This window comes from Oncorhynchus mykiss, chromosome 8, assembly GCF_013265735.2.
Source record: "Oncorhynchus mykiss isolate Arlee chromosome 8, USDA_OmykA_1.1, whole genome shotgun sequence".
Classification (NCBI taxonomy): domain Eukaryota; kingdom Metazoa; phylum Chordata; class Actinopteri; order Salmoniformes; family Salmonidae; genus Oncorhynchus; species Oncorhynchus mykiss.
This window is the reverse complement of record NC_048572.1, coordinates 13,514,063-13,533,368: the sequence shown is the minus strand read 5'-3', so window position 1 is coordinate 13,533,368 and position 19,306 is coordinate 13,514,063. Positions and strand designations below refer to the sequence as shown.

Genomic DNA, 19,306 nt, shown 5'->3' with positions numbered 1-19,306 from the left:
GTTGATATGGTTTCCAAGTCCTCTGTTTCTTATTCTGACAGGGAGAACTGGAGCACTATCAGACCCTGTCCGTCAGTCTCTAAAACAGTTTGATGTTGCTGGAAATAATTTTGGTCTGCACTCCTAGTCTGAGATGCTTGATACATACAGCCCCCGGAGTCTTGTCACAGGACACAGGACACAAAAGCAGCCAGGTGTGTCTACTGACAACAGAGTCATTTTAGGGAATTCGTTCACTCAAAAGGGCGTCGGCCATTAGGTTCACAACATTGTGTCCTGCTTGGGGCAAATAAAGATTTGTTTGTTCAGTTACAGTGTTGAGAAAATATAATTTGCATAACCCCTGCCAAAACAGTGGATTCCTAATGATCCGGAAAAACAAACTAGACTAGTTTATCTGGCTTATATTTGAGTATTAACAAGTTGTCAAAGAATAAATCAGATAAATGCCAAAATAAAGGCTGAAATAAGTTCCTCCCCACCGGGCACACTGGTTGAAACAACTTTGTTTCCATTTCAATGAAATTACATTGAACCAATGTGGAATAGACATTGTCTGTGCCCAGAGGGTAAAATGCTTGTGAAATAAAATATGCCAACATGCAAATAGAAGATAAAACATTCCCCATCAACAAAGACAATAAATGAATCCCTCACCTCATTGAAAGGCTTCTTTATACTTGGGCCCAGTCTTGCCTTAGGCCTGTGCCTGAATATTAAATACGGGCAGCCTGTCAGAGTACACAGAGAACAGGTAAGTTATCCGGCTGAGTGGAATTTCCAGACTCATTGTACAAAGGGAAGAACCCAGCAACAACAATAAATAGGATTTACCAAAAGCAGCAGACAGGAAACTGAGAAATAAGGGGGTTTGCCGTTATCAAGGAGGCTTTGTTCTCCCGAGTCAGCATCCCACAATGTTTACAAAAATTAATTGGATGGATTTGTAGTACATGCTGAGTCAGCAATAGCCTGCAAGAATGGCTCTATCAAGAAAACATCTATTCGACCTCTAGTCTATATTAATGACAAACAGTGCATTCGGAAAGTATTCAGACCCTTTGACTTTTTCCACATTTGTTTGTCACATTACAGCCTTATTCTTTAATGGATTAAATCATTTTTTCCCTCAACAATCTACACACAATACCCGATGATGACAAGGCGAAAACAGGTTTTTGAAAATGTTTGGAAATGTATAAAAAAAATCAAAAACAGAACATAATTATTCAGACCCTTAACTATGAGACTCAAAATTGAGTTCAGGAGCATCCTGTCTCCATTGATCATCCTTAAGATGTTTCTACAACTTTATTGGAGTCAACCTGTGGTAAATTAAATTGATTGGACATGATTTGGTAAGGCTCACACTTGTCTATACAAGGTTCCCAAGTTTACAGTGCATGTCAGAGCAAAAGCCAAGCCATGAGGTCGAAGGAATTGTCCTTAGAGCTCCGAGACAGGATTGTGTCGAGGCACAGGTCTGGGGAAGGATAGCAGAAAATTGCTGAAGCATTGAAGGTCCCAAGAACACAGTGACCTCCATCATTCTTAAATGGAAGAAAATTGGAACCACCAAGACTTTTCATAGGGCTGTCCGCCAGGTCAAACTAAGCAATCAGGGGCGAAGGGCCTTGGTCAGGGAGGTGACCAAGAAACCGATGGTCACTCTGACAGAGCTCCAGAGTTCCTCTGTGGAGATGGGAGAACATTCCAGAAGGACAACCATCTCTGCAGCACTCCACCAATCAGGCCTTTATGGTAGAGTACCAGACGGAAGCCACTCCTCAGTAAAAGGCACATGACAGTCCACTTGGAGTTAGCCAAAAGGCACCTAAAGACTCTCTGACCATGAGATACAAAATTCTCTGTTCTGATGAATCCAAGATTGAACACTTTGGCCTGAATGCTAAGCGTCACGTCTGGAGGAAACCTAGCACCATCCCTATGGTGAAGCATGGTGGTGACAGCACCATGCTGTGGGGATGTTTTTGAGCGGCAGGGACTGGGAGACTAGTCAGGATCGAGGAAAATATGAATGGAGCAAAGTACAGAGAGATCCTTGATGAAGGTTCACCTTCCAACAGGACAAAGACCCTAAGCACACAGCCAAGACAACGCAGGAGTGGCTTCGGGACAAGTCTCTGAATGTCCTTGAGTGGCTCAGCCAGAGCCCGGACTTGAACCCGATTGAACATCTCTGGAGAGACCTGAAAATAGCTGTGCAGCAACGCTTCCCATCCAACCTGACAGAGAAGAATGGGAGAAACTCCCCAAATACAGGTGTGCCAAGCTTGTAACGTCATACCCAAGAAGAATTGAGGCTGTAATTGCTGCCAAAGGTACTTCAATAAAGTCCTGAGTAAAGGGTCTGAATACTTATGTAAATGTCATATTTAATTTCTTTGTAATAAATTAGCAAAGATTTCTGAAAGCCTGTTTTTACTTTGTCATTATGGGGTATTGTGGGTAGATTGATGAGGGGGAAAAAGGTATTTAATTCATTTCAGAATAAGGCTGTAATGTAACAAAATGTGGACAAAGTCAAGGGGTCTGAATATTTCCCAAATGCACTGTAATTGACTAAATCCTAATTCCATATACCATACTTTTTGTATTATCCCCTTTGAGCTTAGAGGGCCTGCTCAGATAGTATAGGTACATTACTTATAAACAATTAATATGACACACATCTATGACACACATCCATGAAATTATTAAGGAACCTACCAGGTACAACCCTAAATCCGTAATCACGGGCACCCTCATAGATATCATCCTGACCAACCTACCCTCTAAATACACCTCTGCTGTCTTCAACAAGGATCTCAGCGATTACTGCCTCATTGCCTGCATCCGTAATGGGTCCGTGGTCAAACGACCACCCCTCAACACTGTCAAACGCTCCCTAAAACACTTCGGCGAGCAGGCCTTTCTAATCGAACTGGCCCAGGTATCCTGGATATCAAGGATATTGACCTCATTCAGTCAGTAGAGGATGCCTGGTTATTCTTTAAAAGTGCTCTCCTCACCATCTTTAAATAAGCATGCCCCATTCAAGAAAATTAGGACTAAGAACAGATACAGTGCCTTGCGAAAGTATTCGGCCCCCTTGAACTTTGCGACCTTTTGCCACATTTCAGGCTTCAAACATAAAGATATAAAACTGTATTTTTTTGTGAAGAATCAACAACAAGTGGGACACAATCATGAAGTGGAACGACATTTATTGGATATTTCAAACTTTTTTTAACAAAAACTGAAAAATTGGGCGTGCAAAATTATTCAGCCCCCTTAAGTTAATACTTTGTGGCGCCACCTTTTGCTGCGATTACAGCTGTAAGTCGCTTGGGGTATGTCTCTATCAGTTTTGCACATCGAGAGACTGACATTTTTTCCCATTCCTCCTTGCAAAACAGCTCGAGCTCAGTGAGGTTGGATGGAGAGCATTTGTGAACAGCAGTTTTCAGTTCTTTCCACAGATTCTCGATTGGATTCAGGTCTGGACTTTGACTTGGCCATTCTAACACCTGGATATGTTTATTTTTGAACCATTCCATTGCAGATTTTGCTTTAAGTTTTGGATCATTGTCTTGTTGGAAGACAAATCTCCGTCCCAATCTCAGGTCTTTTGCAGACTCCATCAGGTTTTCTTCCAGAATGGTCCTGTATTTGGCTCCATCCATCTTCACATCAATTTTAACCATCTTCCCTGTCCCTGCTGAAGAAAAGCAGGCCCAAACCATGATGCTGCCACCACCATGTTTGACAGTGGGGATGGTGTGTTCAGCTGTGTTGCTTTTACGCCAAACATAACGTTTTGCATTGTTGCCAAAAAGTTCAATTTTGGTTTCATCTGACCAGAGCACCTTCTTCCACATGTTTGGTGTGTCTCCCAGGTGGCTTGTGGCAAACTTTAAACTACACTTTTTATGGATATCTTTAAGAAATGGCTTTCTTCTTGCCACTCTTCCATAAAGGCCAGATTTGTGCAATATACGACTGATTGTTGTCCTATGGACAGAGTCTCCCACCTCAGCTGTAGATCTCTGCAGTTCATCCAGAGTGATCATGGGCCTCTTGGCTGCATCTCTGATCAGTCTTCTCCTTGTATGAGCTGAAAGTTTAGAGGGACGGCCAGGTCTTGGTAGATTTGCAGTGGTCTGATACTCCTTCCATTTCAATATTATCGCTTGCACAGTGCTCCTTGGGATGTTTAAAGCTTGGGAAATCGTTTTTTATCCAAATCCGGCTTTAAACTTCTTCACAACAGTATCTCGGACCTGCCTGGTGTGTTCCTTGTTCTTCATGATGCTCTCTGCGCTTTTAACGGACCTCTGAGACTATCACAGTGCAGGTGCATTTATACGGAGACTTGATTACACACAGGTGGATTGTATTTATCATCATTAGTCATTTAGGTCAACATTGGATCATTCAGAGATCCTCACTGAACTTCTGGAGAGAGTTTGCTGCACTGAAAGTAAAGGGGCTGAATAATTTTGCACGCCCAATTTTTCAGTTTTTGATTTGTTAAAAAAGTTTGAAATATCCAATAAATGCCGTTCCACTTCATGATTGTGTCCCACTTGTTGTTGATTTTTCACAAAAAAATACAGTTTTATATGTTTATGTTAGAAGCCTGAAATGTGGCAAAAGGTCGCAAAGTTCAAGGGGGCCGAATACTTTCGCAAGGCACTGTATAGCCCTTGGTTCACTCCAGACTTGACTGCCCTTGACCAGCACAAAAACATCCCGTGGCGTACTGCATTAGCATCGAATAGCCCCCGCGATATGCAACTTTTCAGGGAATGTAGGAACCAATATGCACAGACAGTTGGGAAAGCAGAAATTTGCATCCTGTAGCACAAACTCCAAAAAGTTCTGGGACACTAAAGTCCATGGAGAATAAGAGCACCTCCTCCCAGCTGCCCTGTTCAACCTCTCTTTCGTATCATCTGAGATCCCCAAAGATTGGAAAGCTGCCGCGGTAATCCCCCTCTTCAAAGGGGGAGACACTCTAGACCCAAACTGTTACAGACCTAAATCTATCCTACCCTGCCTTTCTAAAGTCTTCGAAAGCCAAGTTAACAAACAAATCACCGACCATTTAGAATCCCACCGTACCTTCTCAGCTATGCAATCTGGTTTCCGAGCTGGTCATGTGTGCACCTCAGCCACACTCAAGGTCCTAAACGATGTCATAACCGCCATCGATTAAAGACAATACTGTGCAGCCGTCTTCATCGACCTGGCCAAGGCTTTTGACTCTGTCAATCATCGCGTTCTTATCGGCAGACTCAATAGCCTTGGCTTCTCAAATGACTGCCTCGCCTGGTTCACCAACTACTTCTCAGAGTTCAGTGTGTCAAATCGGAGGGCCTGTTGTCCGGACCTCTGCTAGTCTCTTTGGGGGTGCCACAGGGTTCAATTCTCGGGCCGACTCTTTTCTCTGTATACATCAATGATGTCGCTCTTGCTGCTGGTGATTCTCTGATCCACCTCTACGCAGAGAACACCATTCTGTATACTTCTGGCCCTTCTTTGGACACTGTGTTAACAAACCTCCAGACAAGCTTCAATGCCATACAACACTCCTTCCGAGGCCTCCAACTGTTCTTAAATGCAAGTAAAACTAAATGCATGCTCTTCAACAGATCGCTGCCCGCACCCGCCCGCCGAACTAGCATCACTACTCTGGACGGTTCTGATTTAGATTATGTTGACAACTACAAATATCTAGGTGTCTGGTTAGACTGTCAACTCTACTTTCAGACTCACATTAAGCATCTCGAATCCATAATTAAATCTAGAATCGGTTTCCTATTTCGTAACAAAGCATCCTTCACTCATGCCGCCAAACATACCCTCGTAAAACTGACTATCCTACCAATCTTTGACTTCGGCGATGTCATTTACATAATAGCCTCCAACACTCTACTCAGAAAATTGGATGTAGTCTATCACAGTGCCATTAGTTTTGTCACCAAAGCCCCATATACTACCCACCACTGCAACCTGTATGCTCTCGTTGGCTGGCCCTCGCTTCATATTCGTCGCCAAACCCACTGGCTCCGGGTCATCTATAAGTCTTTGCTAGGTAAAGCCCCGCCTTATCTCAGCTCACTGGTCACCATAGCGACACCCACCAGTAGCACGCGCTCCAGCAGGTATATTTCACTGGTCATCCCCAAAGCCAACTCCTTGTTTGGCCGCCTTTCCTTCCATTTCTCTGCTGCCAATGACTGGAACAAATTGCAAAAATCAATGAAGCTGGAGTCTTATATCTCCCTCACTAACTTTAAGCATCAGCTGTCAGAGCAGCTTGCCGATCATTGCACCTGTACACAGCCCATCTGTAAATATCCCACCCAACTACCTCATCCCCATATAGTTCTTTTTTTCTCTCCTTTGCAACCCAGTATCTTTACTTGCACATTTATCTTCTGCACATCTATCACTCCAGTGTTTATTGCTAAATTGTAATTATTTCGCCACTATGGCCTATTTATTGCCTTACCTCCCTAATCTTACTACATTTGCACACACTGTATATAGATTTTTCTATTGTGTTATTGACTGTACTTTTGTTTCTCCCATGTGTAACTCTGTTGTTGTTTGTGTTGCACTGCTTTGCTTTATCTTTGCCAGGTCGCAGTTGTAAATGAGAACTTGTTCTCAACTGGCCTACCTGGTTAAATAAAGGTGAAAAAATAAATAAAAATGAACAGAAATTCTGAACATATGTTTAGGAATGACAAGAAAAAAAGTGAAATGGTGTTGATTATATTCTGTTTATTACAAAATATAAGAGTTTGAAACTGTTAAGAGAAGGCTCAAAGATCAAAGCTAATTAATCAGAGAGAAGGAGGATGGTTAAACAGGGAAAATTTAACTGTATTGAAAATACATCTATTACGATAAAATGTGTCTTACCAACAAAGATACTGGCAAGGCAATGCATTCAAAGTATAAACCAATAAATGAAATATACAATGAAAGATATTAAGTTATGATAATAGATAAAGAACCTCTTTATGATAACAGATTTACAGTGACTAAAGTTTTTTTTAAATGTAAAGTTCCATTCTGAGAGCTGAAACTATTTTAACTTACAGCATGACAGCAATGCATTTTCTTAATCAGTTAGTATACACATTTGATAGAGGTAGATTCCTTGTATTTTACAGGGAAATTAAACTTTTGAATTCTTCCCACTCATAATCATCTGTTTTTCATAGTAAATGAATGTAGTTCATTTAGTTTCCAAGTGAGATTTAACTGCTCCTAGTATTTGATTACAGGTATAGAACTAATTCAGTAGATATACATTTTCCCCTTTGTACCTTTCGCTAGTGGAGAAAAAGCTACTTTTCAATGTGAATTTCTCATGCAGAGGGACAAATCCTAACTTTGACTTTTCATGCACAACTCAATCTTTCATTGACTTCAATGCATGATTAACACAAAAGGCATGCAGATTGCAGGTTAGTATTCAGCCCATATAGTATATAGTCATGATGTACAAAACATTAGGAGCACCTTCCTAACATTGCGTTGCACCCCCCCGCCCCTCCCCTTTGAACTAAAAACTGCTTTAATTCATCGGGGCATGGACTCTACAAGGCGTCCAAAGCGTTCCACAGGGATGCTGACGCATGTTGACTCCAATGCTTCCCACAAATGTGTCAAATTGACTGGATGTCCTTTGGGTGGTGGGCCATTTTTTGATACACACAGGAAACTGTTGAGCGTGAAAAACCCAGCAGAGTATGCAGTTCTTGACACCCTCCAACTGGTGCACCTGGCCCCTACTACCATACCCCATTCAAAGTCTCTTGCCCATTCACCTTCTGAATGGCACACATACACAATCCATGTCTCTTGGGTCTCAAGACTTAAAAATCCTTCTTTAACCGGTCTCCTCCCCTTCATCTACACTGATTGAAGTAGATTTAACAATAAGGGATCATAGCTTCCACCTGGATTCACCTGGTCAGTCTATATCAGCAGGTGTTCCTAATGTTTTGTTCACTCAGTGTACACACAATATAAATGAAAGTAAACCATCACACAATAAGAAACATGATTGAAGTAAAGCTACAGTTTTCCGATGAGGCTCCATGATGAGGCTCAAGATGTTCAAGATTCAAAATGTCTCCAGCTGTAGAGTATATTCAGGTGGTGAGAGTACACTCAGAATGGCCCTCCAACCACTGACCTGCCCTGGATTTGAATGTCATCAAAAGGGAAAAGAGCAAGGATCTGAAAGGAAGCCATATGGTGGGGGTTTATTTTTCACATATTTTATACCTCTGATCCAGACAACAGTCCAGTCAGTCTCTTTCATAACAATTAATAAATTGGGAATGTTACAATTTCCCCCCAAATCCTCAAAAATATGTATTTATAGCATTTTCAGTGAATATCAGCGGACTTCGAGTCAAACGCCAAATACACTTTGAGTTGATTTCCCAGACACAGATGAAGTTTATAGCTATAGTCCTGGACTAAAAAAAGCATTTTCAATGGAGAATCTTTTTAGTCCAGTACAAGGATTCATTTGTGTGTGGGAAACTGACCCTTCCTGTATAACTCACATCATCATTGCCGTCGGCTAGATCCAGTGCCGTCTCATCCTCCATGTTCCTCAGCATCTTGTCGGCCCCAGACTGGCAGAGCAGGTTGGCGATGGCTGCGTCCTGCCGGCCCACCGCCAGGTGAAGTGGCGTGCAGCCGTTAAACATTGCAGCGTCCATGTCAGCTCCCTTGTTCAGCAGCAGAGTCACAGAGATTGCGTCATGGAGCTCCACGGCCAGATGGAGAGCTGTCTTACCACTTGTACCTTCCTGGGGGACAGAGAGAAGACAGGCAAGGGTAAGGGAATCGGTAAATACAATTTCCCCTCAAAAAAGATAGGGGGAGGGAAAGGCCACCAGGGGGAGCAAAGGACCAAACAAGCTGTCCTCCTCAATCAAGTAGCTTATTCATTCTAAAACTGAAAATGTGCCAATGTCTTGAACACATAAAATTAGGCATATTATATCTACTGTATAGCAAGCTTATTTCCCCCAGAAATATATCTGGGGTAGGTAAGGTCAGTCTGCTATGTTGTGTTGAGTTCTATATCCATCTATATGTGACTCAGACTTGCTGGCCTGGGCCTATTCTCTGACACGTCAAGCATCTCCAGAAAACCCCCTGGTTCCCAGCCAGCCTCATCACGACCCAACTCTAATTACATGAATCCATCAGAATCCACTGAGCTCAGGCCGTATCACTATCAGTACAGTAAAGTAGTAAAGGACATAGCTTGAAGGAGAAAGTCTGTACCTCTAAATATATATATTTTTAAATACCATGTGTTCATTAATATATTACATTTGCTCATATCATGACATGATACATTCATTTAAAGACAGTCCTCAAAGGTGCAGCTTGATCATCTAAGTCGAGGTAAATGCATATCTGCCCTACTACAAATTAACAGGACTTAGGAAAGACACAATGTTATGAAGTACTAACTACAGTATTACAACACAATGTAATGCAGTACTTGAGTAATGCAAGGTTATTGTAAGGGAGTACACCCGGGGACGTCATTGGACAAACCTGGATGTTGAGGTCTGCCCCTTTCTTCATCAGTAGCCTCATCAGACAATGCTGTCTGTTCACAGTGGCTAAGTGGAGACAGGTGAGACCTGAAAACAAAGACACATTCCTTAAAAAAATATCACCTTTCAAAAATCACCTTTCTGAATGAGGGATTAGATTATTTTGACTACATGTTATAGCTAGTATCAAACAAGCATCAGTAAGGTCATGCCACGTGACACACAATAACATACATAAGCTACATATCAAACAAAATATACAATTGTTTACAACCATTAACATGATTTCCATCTCCAAAATCTACTAAGCCAGGAACATCGAATACCAGCTCGACAGCAACAACAAATCATTTAGACCACAGTCTTGTCTCGCACAGAGCAATGTCGCAATAAAACACAAAGTGCGAGGCAAGAACAAGCTCGCACAGATGCCGACATACTGTAGACGCCAACACAACAACAGGAAGTGCCACTAAATAAAGAGATATCACATCATGGTATCGTTATAGCCCCTCACACAGCGTGCAAGGTGGCAACAGCTGATCATCCTGGGCTCTATTCAGTAGGCATACAGCGTGCAAGGTGGCAACAGCTGATTATCCTGGGCTCTATTCAGTAGGCACACAGCGTGCAAGGTGGCAACAGCTAATTATCCTGGGCTCTATTCAGTAGGCATACAGCGTGCAAGGTGGCAACAGCTGATCATCCTGGGCTCTATTCAGTAGGCATACAGCGTGCAAGGTGGCAACAGCTTTGCAAAGAAGGGCACCTATTGGTAGATGGGTAAATATAAAAAAGCAGACATTGAATATTCCTTTGAGCATGGTGACGTTATTAATGACACTTTGGATGGTGTATCAATACACCCAGTCACTACAAAGATACAGGCGTCCTTCCTAACTCAGTTGCCGGAGAGGAAGGAAACCGCTCAGAGATTTCACCATGAGGCCAATGGTGACTTTAAAACAGTTACAGAGTTTAATGGCTGTAGTTACTCCACAATACTAACCTAAATTACAGAGTGAAAAGAAGGAGGCCCGTACAGACTAAAAATATTCCAAAACATGCATCCTGTTTACAACAAGGCACTAAAGTAATACTGCAAAAAATGTGGCAAAGCAATTCACTTTTGTCCTGAATACAAAGTGTTATGTTTGGGGAAAATCCAGTACCACTCTCTATATTTTCAAGCATAGTGGTGTCTGCATCATATTATGTGTATGCTTGTAATCGTTAAGGGCTGGGGAGTTTTCAGGATAAAAAATAAATGGAATGGAGCTGAGCACAGAAAAAAATCCCAGATGAAAACCTGGTTCAGTCTGCTTTCCACCAGACACTGGGAGATTAATTCACCTTTCAGCAGGACAATAACCTAAAACACAAGGCCAAATCTACACTGGAGTTGCTTACCAAGAAGACGGTGAATGTTCCTGAGTGGCCGAGTTACAGTTTTGACTTAAATCTGCTTGAAAATCTATGGCAAGACTTGAAAATGCTTTTCTAGCAATGATACGTTTTGAAAAGAATAATGGGACAATATTGTTCATTCCAGGTGCAAAGCTCTTAGACACTTACCCAGGAAGACTCACACCTGTAATGGCTTTCAAATGTGATTCTAACATGTATTGACTCTGTATTGAATATTTAAGTAAATTAGATATTTCTGTATTTCATTTTCCATTTTTTTTTGGCAAAAATATATATTTAATAGGCTGTAACACAACAGAATGTGGAATAAGTCAAGGGCTATGACTACTTTCTGAAAGCTTGTACATTATGTAGAACACACATGTAGAATAAGGAAAGTAACAGCTCTACTTATGACATTTATAGCTGTAATATTTCATGTTTGCCTACTGTAACGGGCCCAGGGTTGTATTCATTAATGCACACATAAAAAAACGAAAATGAGTGTTTCTTATATGGCAAGTCCAGGTAGGCTCCCTGTTTCAGTCAGTTTTTCCCCCATTTGGTACCTAATGAATATGGGCCCTGCTCTCTCACCTCTCCAGTTCTGGGTCTCCAGCACGGAGCCCAGCTTGCTGGGGGAGACATCCCGGGTCATCTCGGTGGCGCATTTGGCCTGGCCCTGCTCGCAGGCCACATGGAGCGGCGTGTTGCCCTCCTGGTCCTGCAGCTCCAGGCTGGCCCCGCTCTCCACAAGGGCCCGCACCACCGAAGACAGGCTCAGGTAGGTGGCAAGGTGTAGCGGCGTCTAAAGACCACGCATAAAAATATAATTACTTCTATGGGTACACTCAATATCCAGTCCACCCATCACAGAACATTGACTAGGATGGGGATCCCCTTTCTAGTGATTATATTTCAATGGAACCACGTACCAATCCAAACAAACAACCAACAATGGGTTAGTATTACAGGTTGGTGTGATATCTGACTTGGGAGTCAGAATGGGCCCTCTTTTAAAGTGAATGTAATACAATCAGGGTTACTAAGAGCTGATCAAGGATCTGAACTTAAGTACAGTAGCTAGTATCTACACTGAGTGTACAAAACATTAGGAACACCTTCCTAATATTGTGTTGCACCCCCTTTTGCCCTCAGAATAGCCTCAATTCGTCGGGGCATGGACTCAAAAGCATTCCACAGGGATGCTGGCACATGTTGACTCCAATGCTTCCCACAGTTGTATCAAGTTGGCTGGATGTCCTTTGGGTGGTGGACCATTCTTGATACACATGGGAAACTGTGAAAAACCCAGCAGCGTTGCAGTGCGGTGCGCCTGGCATCTACTGCCATTCCCCATTCAAAGGCACTTTGCTATTTACCCTCTGAATGGCCCTCATACACAATCCATTTGTCCATTTGTCTTAAAAATCCTTATTTAACCTGACTCCTCCCTTTCATCTACACTGATTGAAGTGGATATAACAGATGACATCCATAAGGGATCACCTCCATTCACCTGGTCAGTCAACGTCAATGTCAATACATTGGTAAGTAACTAAAATAAATCAAATGTAAGCCTAAGGCATCAATGTGGAACTGCTGGTTGAACTGTGTAGGGGGGAATATAATGACTAATATAACCAGTAGGGCTACCACTGCTTACGTGGCTTTTGGTAAACTCTAACAGCACAGAGAAATAACAAGGCTATGTGTGTGTGAGTCACGGTGTAAAACGCTGACTGTGTCATTTCTGCTCTCTCCACTTTCCTCTCTGACCCATCAGGATTTCTCCAATACCACGTCAGCTTGCCCCCCCCCCCCCCCTCCCCCCCAGCATGTTCACTCAAACCTCCTCTTAAATCTGCCCTGACTAGCTTAAATGTTTTTATCTATGAGACAGGGAAGATTCCAGATACGATTCCTCCACTCTTATTCGTTTTTTAAAGGCGGGAAAGCAGGGGAGTTTCCCATTTCATTTAAGCTCCCTTATGAAATAACTCTGGAACCACCCACCGAACCGTTACTGTGGGAGGATGCACTACTGGAGAAAGGGGAAGAGAATTTCTCTTGAATTACACGATGCAGAAATAACATTATCACCTCTGTCGTCATAAACATTGGCAATTGCAATCATCAAGAGGAAGTATCATGAAGGTTAAGTCAGTTTCAGTACACCAGTATAACCAGTGTTGAGGGTGTAAAGGGAGGACTGTTGCTATGTTTACTGTACCTGGTATAAGTTGTTCTGGATGTCCAAGACATCTTTGGGGAACAGCTGTACCAGTTGGTTGGCAAAGTGTTCATCTTCATGGATGATGGCTAAATGCAGGACTCTAGAAGTGAAACAAAAACAAAACAACTTTTCTCATTATATTTCTATAATAAATTAGACTGATTTATAAAGACCTTTTTTCATTAAATGTGTCATAAAATGCTTTTACGGTAACCCGTCCTAGGCCCCATAGCAAGCAAAAGCAGTTTTGAGTTACTGTCACTTAAACGTTGCATTCGACTGGAAAGTGAGCCGCCCGAGGAGAGTGGAATCATTTCTCATTCAAAATGTCCAGTTACTTTCCTTTAAACGTGTCAAAGTAAGCAGCCTCAGGAGATGAGAACAACATATCATTTGATGGAAAGAATTACCTGCTTGAGCATTCTTAGAATGATATCCAGACCTACCTGGAAATGTAAGACATTGCATTAATGTCAACTGTTTGCTTAGCAGGCCACACTCATTGGTTGCGAATGTTGTGCAATAATGGAACTTTTATGCAAAGAACAGTCATGTCAGGAGGATGTTTCATTCCGCAAAGCACTTTTCAAATATGTATCTTCTTGGGTATCATTCACCACTAGAACCGTAGTTACTTGAAGAAGAACAAACAAAACTATCGGTTGATGAAGGGATGTTTAACATACACAAACCGCAGACCTATGAACTTTAACTACACAGTTAAAATGCAAATGCAATGAATTTTGTTCTTTACTGCACCCCATTCACGCTGTCATCACATTTGGTTCATACAGTCAAAGTGGAAAACAACCACACCAAGAAACACTCACCCCAAAAGCTAAAGGGGAAGTTCTAGCAGACAAGAGTCAAATGCAGGAAATGGGCACAACAGTGCTTTGTTTAACCTACATCAAGGCTTTCCAAAACACATTGTTCACACATTATTCCCTACAAAGTGCATTACTTTGGACCAGAGCTACATTTTCAACCTAACTAACTGATGTGAAAGTAGTGTAGAAGGCCGATAAGGCCAAAAGTCTGCATGTCTGTGTGTCTGTGGTAATTGTATGAGTTTCATTAATCAGTCTATTCTTGGGAGATAATTACTATGTGAACATGTGCCCTGCCTCGTCTATCATGGGGAATTTCCAGTGCTGTGTCTTTTACACTTCTGCTTTCCAAGTCGAGGCACCTCACAGGAGTTCATCCGCAGCTTTCACACAAAGGCCTGAGAGTATGTATCACTCCACACTTAAAACTCTCCTCTTAGTCGACATCACATGCCATGATTATTGGAATTAGGATAAATATGACACGCAAAGAAAGAGCTGTGCAGGGCAAAACTACAGGTCATTCCCCAAGCCTTGATTTATTCATCCAGACAGCAACAACAATTGGTGGTTGTTTTGATTGTTCGCTGCAAATTGGTGCAGTAGGCCTAATCTACGAAAACGCATCCATCTTCAAATTGTTATTGTGGTTAACACACTCAGACATCCAGTCATTCCATCAGACATGACGGCATCAATGAAAACGTCACCTGTTTGTTGACAGTGGTAATTTTAGCTTATGCTTTCATTGCCAGATGAAACCCCTAAGAGGACAGCTAAAGAGTAGCACCCATCCAATTCTGTAAGATCTACCAGGTTGAATCTGGAAGGGTCTCTAGGTGCTTGGGGCAAAGAGTTGGTTTTTGGATTGGGCACAAATGTATGGGGTAGGACAGACACCATCTTGTGCATTAGAATTGAGTTGATAGACATTTGCATGCCACAATTGGTACTCAATATAGCCAATGCTATGTATTTTAGAGAGGGGAAAGTCATATTATGTATTCAGATACTAAGGACACAACTGCTGTGACTGTTCTTTATTCTTACTCTGATTATGATCTATTCTGATGCCTTGTCACTCTAGCCAGGGTTTATGTACATATCTACCTCAAATACCTCATATTCCTGCACATTAATCTGGTAGTGGTACTCCCTTTATATAGCCCCATTATTGTGTATTCTATTTAAGCAATAAGGCCTGATGGGGTGTGGTATATGGCCAATATACCGTGGCTAAGGGCTGTCCTTACCACGACACAACGCTGAGTGCCTGGACACAGCCCTTAGCCACAGTATATTTGCCATATATCACAAAGCCCAGAGGTGCCTTATTGCTATTAAAAACTGTTTACCAACAGAATTTGAGGAGTAAAAATAAGTGTTTTGTCATACCCTCGATATACGGTATAAAAGCTGTCAACCAATCAGCATTCAAGGCTCAAACCACCCAGTTAATAATTCTCTTTTTAACTCTGCATCTTTAGGGAGGGGTCATAAAACAAACATTTCACGGTAGTCTACACCTATTGTTTTCGGCGCATGGAACAAATATAATTTGATTTGATATTGTCAAATTAAACTAAAATTAGCCGACTGTTGTCCATACTTGTGCCTATACTGAAAAATGTGTCAATTTTTTTTCTCACAATTTCCTTCTGGCTATTTGTGGCCAACAAGAATTGTGGGCGGTTCCCAATGTAGTTATTTAAAATGCAAAGTTAACCATGCCTTGCACACACATACACGCATGCGTGTGCTTCTTGAAACGTTGTTCACCAAAATTTCGTCGCCATGACAAGAACACGTTTTACCTTTTCAAAAACACAGCCATAGGGGAAATTAAAATATGAGTTATTTAAAAAGAGGTTAAAAAAACGTACGTGTCTCCATCTTCAGTGATGGTGGTGAGAAGATTTTCTTCATGTTCACTGCATTCGTTGTTCTCTGCGCTGTCATTTTTAGACTTTGAAATGTTGCAGTCCCCTATAATCTCACTCAAACTCTCAACATTTAGTGACGATGAGCCATAAGCAGAATCCAACCGCTCCTCTGTGCTGGTGATAGTCAATTTATCCCTGGCTTCACTGGGTTCAGAAGTCGAATCCTGATCTGTTTTGATAAAGGGGTCATCTTTCATTAATGATTGGAAGGATTCAACACCAGAGTCCATTTGGTTATCCTCCAACAAATCCAATTTCCGCTTCGCATCTTCGGCGCTTTGCATGGTGGCCCGCGATCCACAGTCACTCCAGGTAGTCTTGACCGGTTTAATCCCCGAGAGGTCTATATGTTGCTTGATGGTGCGAGCAGTTCTCGGGAGGAAAACTCGATCACACCTGAGTAGGAATTCACTGTTCCTTTCTGAAACCAAAGGTAGCGGTTGCGTTTCATGCCATCGGATCGAGCGCGTTTACTTTCCCCCACACCACTAGTTTAGGCTACATGAAAATAAGTGGAGTCATCTTGCAACAACGCATAAATGGTATAAACGCTTCCCTACACCCAAAATGGGGCATTTACTTCAAAACATCATAAGAGTCTTAACATCAGCAACAGTCTTTAAAATAACGTTGACACTGTCATAACCTGTGGTAAACCTGCATAGTTGAGAGCATGTGAGCGCTGAAACGCGATAGGGGAAGCGCTCTGCGCTTACGTGAAAAGGCGGACTGTTTTTGTCTGGAGATGCGGATGGGGAATCCCCGAAGTGCGTATTATGCACTTACATTACAACCACCCCCAACGCTGTGGAGTGTCCCTGGTTTTACAGGATAGGTTTGAACGACACTCCCCGTACCATGCTTCCATTTGTGTTTCCTTCTAAACGAGTGTGTCACAATGTTTCAGTGAGTAAAGGCCATATGATAGGCCTAAAACAGCATAGCCTAGACCTGTACTCTAAATGTTGCAATATGGGGACATGTAACTTTTTGTAGATACACTGCCTTCACAAAATTATTCACACCCCTTGACTTTTTCAAAATCTTGTTGTGGTACAGCCTGAATTTAAAATGGATTCAATGTAGATTGTTTTGGTCACTGGCCTACACACAATACCCCATAATGTCAAAGTGGAAATATGCTTTTAGAAAAATTAAAAGTCAATAAGTATTCAACCTCTTTGTTATGGCACGCCTAACTGCCTTAAGGGGTAAAAATGTGCTTAACAAGTTACATAATACCTTGCATGGACTCACTCTGTGTGCAATAATAGTGTTTAACATGATTTTTGAATGACTGCCTTATCTGTTTACCCCACACATACAATAATGTGTAAGGTCCCTCAGTCGAGCAATACATTTCAAACAGATTCAACCACAAAGACCAGGGAGGTTTTCCAATGCCTTGCTAAGAAGGTAGATGGGTAAAAAAAAAAAGAAGCATATATTGAATATCCTTTTGAGCATGGTGAAGTTGTTAATTACTCTTTGGGTGGTGCATCAATACATCCAGTCACTACAAAGATACAGGCTTCCTTCCTTACTCAGTTGGAGGAAGGAAACTGCTCAGGGATTTCACCATGAGACCAATGGTGACTTTAAAACAGGTACAGAGTTTAATGGCTGTGATAGGAGAAAACTGAGGATGGATCAACAACATTGTAGTTACTCCACAATACTAATCTAATTGACAGAGTAAAAAGAAGGAAGCTTGTACAGAATAAAAATATTCCAAAACATGCATCATGTTTGCAACAAGGCACAAAAGTAATACTGCAAAAAAATGTGGCAAAGCAATTAATTTTTTATCCTGAATACAAAGTGTTATGTTTGGGGAAAATACAATACAACACATTACTGACTACCACTGTCCATATGTTCAAGCATAGTGGTGGCTGCATCATGTTACTGGTATGCTTGTAATCATTAATGACCGGGGAATTTTTAAGGATAAAAATGAAACGGAATGGAGGTAAACACAGGCAAAATCCTAGAAGAAAACCTGGTTCAGTCTGCTTTCCTTCAGAAACTGGGAGATTAATTCTCCTTACAGCAGGACAATAACTTAAAACACAAGGCCAAATATACACTGGAGTTGCTTACCAAGAAGAAAGTGAAAGCTCCTGAGTGGCTGAGTTACAGTTTTGACTTAAATCTACTTGAAATCTATGGCAAGACCTGAAAATGGTTGTCTAGCAATGACCAACAACCAATTTGACACAGCTTGAAGAATTTTGAAAATAATAATGGGCAAATATTGTACAATCAAAGTGTGCAAACCTCTTAGAGACTTACCCAGAAAGACTCACAGCTGTAATTACTGCCAAAGGGGATTCTAACATGTATTAACTCAGGGGTTTGAATACTTACAGTGAGGCAAAAAAGTATTTAGTCAGATACCAATTGTGCAAGTTTTCCCACTTAAAAAGATGAGAGAGGCCTGTAATTGTCATCATAGGTACACTTCAACTATGACAGACAAAATGAGAAAAAAAATCCTGAAAATCACATTGTAGGATTTTTTATGAATTTATTTTCAAATTATGATGGAAAATAAGTATTTGGTCACCTACAAACAAGCAAGATTTCTGGCTCTCACAGACCTGTAACTTCTTCTTTAAGAGGCTCCTCTGTCCTCCACTCGTTACCTGTATTAATGGCACCTGTTTGAACTTGTTATCAGTATAAAAGACACCTGTCCACAACCTCAAACAGTCACACTCCAAACTCCACTATGGCCAAGACCAAAGAGCTGTCAAAGGACACCAGAAACAAAATTGTAGACCTGCACCAGGCTGGGAAGACTGAATCTGCAATAGGTAAGCAGCTTGGTTTGAAGAAATCAACAGTGGGAGCAATTATTAGGAAATGGAAGACATACAAGACCACTGATAATCTCCCTCGATCTGGGGCTCCACGCAAGATCTCACCCCGTGGGGTCAAAATGATCACAAGAACGGTGAGCAAAAATCCCAGAAACACACAGGGGGACCTAGTGAATGACCTGCAGAGAGCTGGGACCAAAGTAACAAAGCCTACCATCAGTAACACACTACGCCGCCAGGGACTCAAATTCTGCAGGGCCAGATGTGTCCCCCTGCTTAAGCCAGTACATGTCCAGGCCCGTCTGAAGTTTGCTAGAGAGCATTTGGATGATCCAGAAGAAGATTGGGAGAATGTCATATGGTCAAATGAAACCAAAATAGAACATTTTGGTAAAAACTAAACTCGTCGTGTTTGGAGGACAAAGAATGCTGAGTTGCATCCAAAGAACAC

The 19,306-nt window shown here is 41.7% G+C and overlaps 1 protein-coding gene across 1 annotated transcript; it reads right to left on the bottom strand.

Moving 5' to 3' along the window:
* Positions 1–6,775: 6,775 nt before the first annotated feature.
* On the bottom strand, positions 6,776–16,763 carry nfkbie (nuclear factor of kappa light polypeptide gene enhancer in B-cells inhibitor, epsilon). The gene is made up of 6 exons (XM_021611602.2): positions 15,971–16,763; positions 13,255–13,357; positions 11,619–11,829; positions 9,613–9,701; positions 8,601–8,849; positions 6,776–8,265 (listed from the first exon to the last, which is right to left on the bottom strand). Exons 1-6 carry the CDS (start codon positions 16,312–16,314, stop codon positions 8,197–8,199), a joined length of 1,065 nt encoding a protein of 354 aa, XP_021467277.2. The 5' UTR covers positions 16,315–16,763; the 3' UTR covers positions 6,776–8,196.
* Between the last annotated feature and the right edge of the window lie 2,543 nt (positions 16,764–19,306).